At 39.6% G+C, this 7,085-nt stretch overlaps 1 protein-coding gene across 1 annotated transcript; it reads left to right on the top strand.

The window, feature by feature from the left end:
- Window positions 1-1,010: 1,010 nt before the first annotated feature.
- Window positions 1,011-2,680, top strand: LOC146887698 (uncharacterized). Its single transcript, XM_085670346.1, has 3 exons — window positions 1,011-1,154; window positions 1,251-1,531; window positions 1,939-2,680. The coding sequence occupies exons 1-3, from the start codon at window positions 1,011-1,013 to the stop codon at window positions 2,678-2,680; spliced, it is 1,167 nt and encodes a 388-aa protein (XP_085526472.1).
- Window positions 2,681-7,085: the final 4,405 nt, after the last annotated feature.

Below are 7,085 nucleotides of genomic sequence, written 5' to 3'. Positions count from 1 at the left end.
AGTACAATGGAGAAGATCCGAAGCATACCAGTGGTGGATGAGTATGCAAATGTCTTTCTAGATGAAATTCCATAACTTCCACCAAGTAGGGATGTGGACTTCACCATTGATCTCATCCCTGGATCTGGCCTAGTCTCGATGGCAACATATAGGATGGCACCAGCTGAATTAGCAGAATTAAAGAAGCAGATTAAGGATCTGCTTGAGAAAAAGTTTATCCGACCGAGTGCATCATCCTAGGGAGCACCTATGCTCTTGGTGAAGAAGAAAGACGACAGTTCTTAACACTATGTTGATTACCAGTAGTTGAATATGCTTACCATCAAGAATAAATACCCACTGCCGAGGATCAATGATTTGTTGGATCAGTTGAGGGGAGTACTTGTGTTCTCTAAGATCGACTTGAGGTCTGGATATCATCAGATCTTAGTCAAGCCAGAAGATGTGCAGAAGACAGCTTTTAGGTCACGCTATGGGCACTATGAGTATGTGGTGATGACGTTTAGGGTGACTAATGCTCCTGCAATATTCATGGACTACATGAACATAATTTTCTGGCCGTATTTAGATCAGTTTGTCGTTGTATTCATTGACGACATACTAATATATTCTAAGAGTCGGGAAGAACATGTAGGTCATCTGAGAGTGGTGCTGGGAATTCTCAGAGAGCATAAGTTATACGGGAAGCAGTCAAAGTGTGAGTTTTGGATGAGGTACACTTCTTGGTCCATGTAATCTCAGCCTAAGAAATAGCAGTGGATCCAGCTAAGATTGAAACAATGGTGAAGTGGGAGAAACCGCAAACAGTTATTGAGGTGATAAGTTTTTTGGGGTTAGTCGACTCTTACCGGTGATTTGTGGAAAGGTTCTTCAAGAGGGTGCATCCAATGACACAACTCACCAGAAAGGACTAGCCTTTCTCTTAGACGAATGAGTGCAAGGCATGCTTTGGGGATATCAAAAGAAGACTGACTATTGCACCAATTTTGGTTAATCCTGACACAACCAAAATGTTTGAGGTGTACTACGATGCCTCGTATCAGGGGCTGGGTTGTGTGCTGATGAAGAAGAAAGGGCATGTTGCTTATGCATCTCGTCAGCTGAAGGTGCATGAGAAGAACTACCCTACGCATGACTTAGAGCTAGTTGCGAAGGTATTTAGCCTCAAGACTTGGAGGCATTACTTATACGGGTCGTAGTTTCTGGTGTTCAGTGATCACAAAAGCTTGAAGTACTTGTTTGATCATAAGGAACTAAACATGAGACATCATAGGAGGATGGAGTATTTGAAGGACTACGGCTTTAAGCTTTTGTACCATCTTGGTAAAGCCAATGTCGTTGCAGACGCTTTGAGCAGAAAGAGAGTGCATGTGTCTGCTATAATGATAAAAGAACCAGAACTTATTAAAAAGCTACGGGACATGAACTTGGGTTTACACACAGGCGCAGATCATATACAGTACAATATGTTGCGAATCACTAATGAGTTCCTAGACAAGGTTCGGGTGGAACAGGGTAATGATCAGGAACTGTAGTAGATCATTGGTGAGTTGGGCACTAAGAAGAGAAAAGATTTGAGGATAGGTAAAGACGACATCTTCCGTTTCAGAGATAGGGTTTGTGTACCTAGGAGTCTGGTATTGATAAAGATGCTCTTGGAAGATGGGTATAAGAGTCGTTTTAGCATACATCCAGGTATGACTAAGATGTATAAAGATTTGAAAGTAACCTTCTAGTGGACATGTATAAAGACTAGTATAGAAGATTATGTGGCATCATGCCTAGTATGTTAGAAGGCAAAGATTGAACATCAGGGGCCAGGTGGTACGTTGGAGCCTCTTGATATTCCTCAGTGGAAATGGGACAACATTTCCATGGATTTTGTAATGCACTTGCCGAAGTCTATGAGGGGACATAACTTAATATGGGTTATTGTAGACAGATTGACAAAGTGTGCACATTTCCTACATATCAATCAGAAGATGTCTCTGGACAAACTAGCACAATTATATGTCAGGGAGATTGTCAGACTATATGGTGTGCCCACGAGTATTGTGTCAAACTGGGATCCGAGATTTACATCAAAGTTCTAACAGTCGCTGCAAAAATCTCTAACACTCAGCTGAGAATGAGCTCAGCGTATCATCCTCAAACAGATGGTCAGTCTGAGAGAACCATTCAGTCACTAGAGGATCTTCTAAGGACATGCATATTAGATCACCTGAGTACGTGGAGTGACATGTTGCCATTGGTGGAGTTCACATATAGTAACAATTACCATTCCAGCACCGAGATGGCACCATACGAGCCATTGTATGCTCGGAGATGTAGGACTCCTTTATGTTGGCAGCAGGATGGGGAGTCAATCGTACTTGGGCCAAAATTCTTACAGGTGACAACTGAGAAGGTGAAGATAATTCAAGATCATATGCGTGCAACTCAGAGTCGGCAAAAGTCCTATGTAGATAAGAGGAGAAGGTCGCTTGAGTTTAAGGTAGGTGACCATGTTTTCCTCAAGGTTACTCCCATAGCAGGTCTTGGGCGAGATCTAAAGTCAAGGAAGTTGACTCATAGATTCATCAGGTCGTATCAGATTACAAGGAGGATTGGACCAGTGGCGTACGAGATTGCCTTGCCACCTCACCTGGAAAATCTGCACAATGTTTTCCATGTGTCATGACTGAGGAAGTACAGTGCAGATCGGAGTTGGACAAGTGAGAATCTTGGATTCTCAAGGCAAGCAACTCAAGGGGAAGGAGATTCGAAATGTGAAGGTACTTTAGGACAAGGTAACCCAGGAGATGACGTGGGAGATGGAGGATCTCATGAGGAAGTCTTATCCTCACCTGTTTCCTAGTAAGTCCTATTTTCGAGGACAAAAACTTTTAAGGTGGGGGAATGTAAGACCCGTGAAAATTAATTAATTAAATAATTAATTAATTAATAAATGCTGGTAGTGGGAGCCTTTATGGCATTTAATATTGATTGATATGATGTGAAAAAGTAATAGCTCAAATGGTTGAGAGTACTTGGTTGTGTGAAAGCACTTGGGTTTAAGTCCTATGTATGCCATTTGTGTGTTATTTAATTATTATTGTTTTAATAATATGCTTGATCATGTTGAGTGATAATATAATCATAGAATTATATAAATTATCACGAAACATGAATTGATTGAATGGTTGTGCATTGCTTTGACATTTGGCATGGTATGGGTTCGAACCTTGGTGAACCCAAACTAAACTTTATTTTTGCCAAAATTTACTTTGGCATGAAGGTGAAAGGGCAAGGAAACCCTAACGGCCAAGGGAGGGCTGGAAAACCATCATAAAAAAGAATTGATTAGCATTAACCTTAGTTAATGGTATTTTCGTTTTGCATCATTAAACCCACATTAGGACACCAATTAGTGGCCAATTAAGGGAAAAAGAGAGAGGTTTTTTGGTTGGCATTGTTGGATAGGTAGAGGGATACATAAATCAAAGTAAAGTGGGTGTGTTGACTGAAGCATGGAGGTTGAATTGAGGAGAACTAAGGAAGGCTATTGGAAGCAAGGGAGAATCAAGGGCTATTCAAGTTTTAAGCAAAGGAAACCAGATTAGGGGAGTTTTACGTGTTGGATTTTTCGTTTGAGTTTGAATTGCAAGACATATTCTGAATTGTATGAATGTATTTCATTCTTGTTTGCATTTTCGTGTTTCTAGAAAACTTTCTATAAACCACCTGGCAGGCTATACATAGCCGCTAGATGGCACATGCATTTTAAATTATTTATGGGTTTTTGAAGAGGAACCACTTGGCGGTAAGCTCCCGACTGCCAAGCGACGCATAGTTGTTTAACCCAATTTTCTGGGTTTTGACGAAGGGTATAGCGGTGGCGATTGAACTGCCAGGCGACGCAAGCCATATTGGCTCGATTTTCGGGTTTGCAGGGTCTGGGATGATTCTAATCGGAGGGAAAGCTACTATAATTGTTAAAGGATGTTTTTGATATCAAACGACGTTTAATTTCACGTATTTGAGGGCATGTTTGAATGGAACAATGGGGAGATGTTTTAGGGCTGGAAATTTGGGGTTTTGTTATCCTAAGGAACATTGCTAGTTTAGTTGCATTGGAAAGAGTGGATAAATGTGTTTGGAATGGGAATTGTAGACTATGGAACCGTTAAATTGATTGAAATCCGAGTTGTGTGCATGGTTTAGGGTTTGCAGGGCTTGGAGAAAGTTGGGGTTCTTGGAAACTGTAGGAACCACCTGGCGACACCATGGTTACCGGTAAGCGCTTCATCATAGAAAAGTGGTTTGTGTGAGCTGTAGGGGATGTTGATGGTTGGGAAACTAATATGGGACTTGTGAAGTATAAATTTTGGAGATGAGAGTATTATAGGGTTTGACATAAGTTGAAACTTATGAAGGTGAATTGGTGAGATATGGGTATTTATAGGACATTAAGCAATGAGGCATGGTAATTATGGAGAAATTAGTTAGACGATATAGGGAACATATTGTAAGAAACTCGTATTGTGAGATATAAGAGTTCATAAGTACTTATGTAAGAGATAGATGGACAAGCTTGAATTTTTTAGCCATGGGATGGGCCTATGTTTCAAGATAAACCAGATTATAATTTAAATTGAGTGGTACCAATAGTGTTCTGAATTAACTGTTATGTCTGGCTTGCATCAATTGATGAGGACATGACCACCAACCCAAACGAATAAGCCATTCCAAGGAGGACCACAAGAAGCATGACAAAAGGGAAGGCTAGTCCATCTCTTAGTTTATTTTTTATTTTCTTAATTCCATGAAGTTGACAAGTTTGACTAATTAAAGTTGACTTTTTGACCTTGACTTTTAGTTGACTTGTTGACCTTTGATCTAAGGTTGACTTCTTGACTTTGACTTAAGGTTGACTCTTGACTTAATTACGGTAAACCATGTCAACATGCTAATCCTAATTTCCTTTATGTTTTATAGGTTAATCCAAGTTCCTAGGATCAATACAAGTGGCGCCTAAATGGATGGTGGAAGGAGAGCACATGTGGAAGAGAGAGAAAGGAGGGAACTTTCTAGAAGCTTCTAGAAAGAGGGACCACTTTCCTTGGAGACCAAGTGTGCTAGAAGCATCTTTGAATGGCATTTGGCATCTATTTGGCCTAAACATCCTTCTATACCATGTGCCATGTTTACCCTAGTTTGTAGATGGATTTTTATGTTTGTGTTTTTGCTTGTAAGGACCTTGTTACTTTTGGATTTTTGCTAAGAGACCCCTAGCTACATCTATTTAAGGGGAGCTCTTAGGTTTATGAAGGGGTTGATCATTTTAGAAAATTCACTATATTGTGTTCAACCTTTGTGAGGGGTTTTCTTCTTAGGGAGAAAACTTTGAAGCCTTATCTTAAGCAAGCTCAAGTGGCGGCATCACCACTAATCCCTAGTAGAAGATCAAGGCTTTGCCTATCTCTAGGGTGGCGTGATTCTTCCATTCACCATTTTCCTTCCTTTTCATTTTCATGTTTTGTTCATTTTAACGCTTACTTCCTTGCCTATATTTTGTTATCGGTTTTATTGCTTCCTTTAATTTTCCACAAGCTTTCTTTGTTTTCATAAGTAATCAATCCATCCCTTTTCTTCCCTAGAACCTTTGGAAAGGAACCTTCACATCTAGATAACTTTGTTATCTTAATGTCCAGTGGGGATTTCCTTAGGTTTTCTTAAGCAACCATCACCATATTCTTGAATGTTAAAATGGATCAAGATAATCCTACATCATCAATGGTATAAAGTATGGAAATCACTCAAGGCTATGTGTTACTAAGGAGTTTAAGGAGATGATTGTGAGTGTAAAATTTTGTGTATAGTAATTATGGACACTATAGTGTATTGTAGGTGCTTCTATTAGGCCAAGACGTAAGGACTGGATTGGTTGAGTAAATATGTGAGTAAGGGAATGGAATACAACACCTGAAGCCAAACCAGAACCAGTACTACACGAGTACTTGTGTGGCACCTAGCGGTAGTATGTGACCCGCTAGGCGGAAGTTAACCAACAGAGGAGAACTAGAACACGAGGCGCCTGGCGGCAACTTAATCATTTTATTTTACCTGTCTTATGCCGAGGTCTCCCTAAGACCGACCTCACCTAGATCAATTTATATATTACTTGTCTTATACTGAGGTCTCCCTCAGGCCGACCTAAGGTTAATCATTTTACTTATCTTATGTCGAGGTCTCCCTAAGGCCGACCTCACCAATTTTATTTATCTTATGTCGAGGTCTCCTTAAGGCTGACCTCACCTTAATCATTTTATTTATCTAATGTCGAGGTTTCCCTAAGACCGATCTCACCTTAATCATTTTACTTATCTTATGTTGAGGTCTCCCTAAGGCCAACCTCACCTTAATCATTTTATTTATCTTATGTCGAGGTCTCCCTAAGGCCGACCTCACCTTAATCATTTTACTTATCTTATGTCGAGATCTCCCTAAGGCCGACCTCACTTTAATCATTTTATTTATCTTATGTCGAGGTCTCCCTCAGACCAACCTCGGTTGATCATCTTGGTTGTGTTATGATGAGGTCTCCCTAAGGCCGACCTCAATTAGATCAATTTATGTTATGTCGAGATCTCCCTCAGGTCAACCTCAACTTTATCATTTTATATATTTACTTGTCTTATATTATAAGATGTGGATGGTTTATGACAACCTTTCATCCCAACAACATGAGGACTCAAGGTTGGAGGACTGTGTACCGTCCGGAGAATGGCTGACCTCAACATGCTCATTTCAATTCCAACTCGATAAATATTTATCACAAAACAACGAGTTTCAGTCATGGACTGATGAGTTCAAATTTTTGCCCTCATTTAATATTTAAATTTGGGGATTTAATTGAATTTTCTGTGCTTAAAGATTGATTTAATTAGGATTTGTGATTATTGGATTTATTGAGTAAGTTTGGTAAAAGTGGCGTAAAAATTGATTTTAGTTGCATAAAATATTATTGGATATTCTAACGTTTGTTAATGCAGCTGGAATATATTTTTGGTCAATTAATAGTGTGATTTTGAAATATTCAAAGT

This window comes from Vigna unguiculata, chromosome 3 (assembly GCF_037176805.1).
Source record: "Vigna unguiculata cultivar grain cowpea cultivar isolate G323 ecotype 2 chromosome 3, ASM3717680v1, whole genome shotgun sequence".
NCBI lineage: Eukaryota > Viridiplantae > Streptophyta > Magnoliopsida > Fabales > Fabaceae > Vigna > Vigna unguiculata.
Note: the sequence above shows the minus strand (reverse complement) of the source record. Positions and strands in the feature narration are given on the sequence as shown.

Excerpts from the sequence above, each read along its gene's own strand:
- LOC146887698 (XM_085670346.1), top strand. The coding sequence starts at position 1,011 with ATGTTTGAGGTGTACTACGATGCCTCGTATCAGGGGCTGGGTTGTGTG. Across the intron at positions 1,155-1,250 it reads ACTTAGAGCTAGTTGCGAAG|GAACTAAACATGAGACATCA; the intron begins GTATTTAGCCTC and ends TTTGATCATAAG. Across the intron at positions 1,532-1,938 it reads CAGGGTAATGATCAGGAACT|ACAGATTGACAAAGTGTGCA; the intron begins GTAGTAGATCAT and ends GGGTTATTGTAG.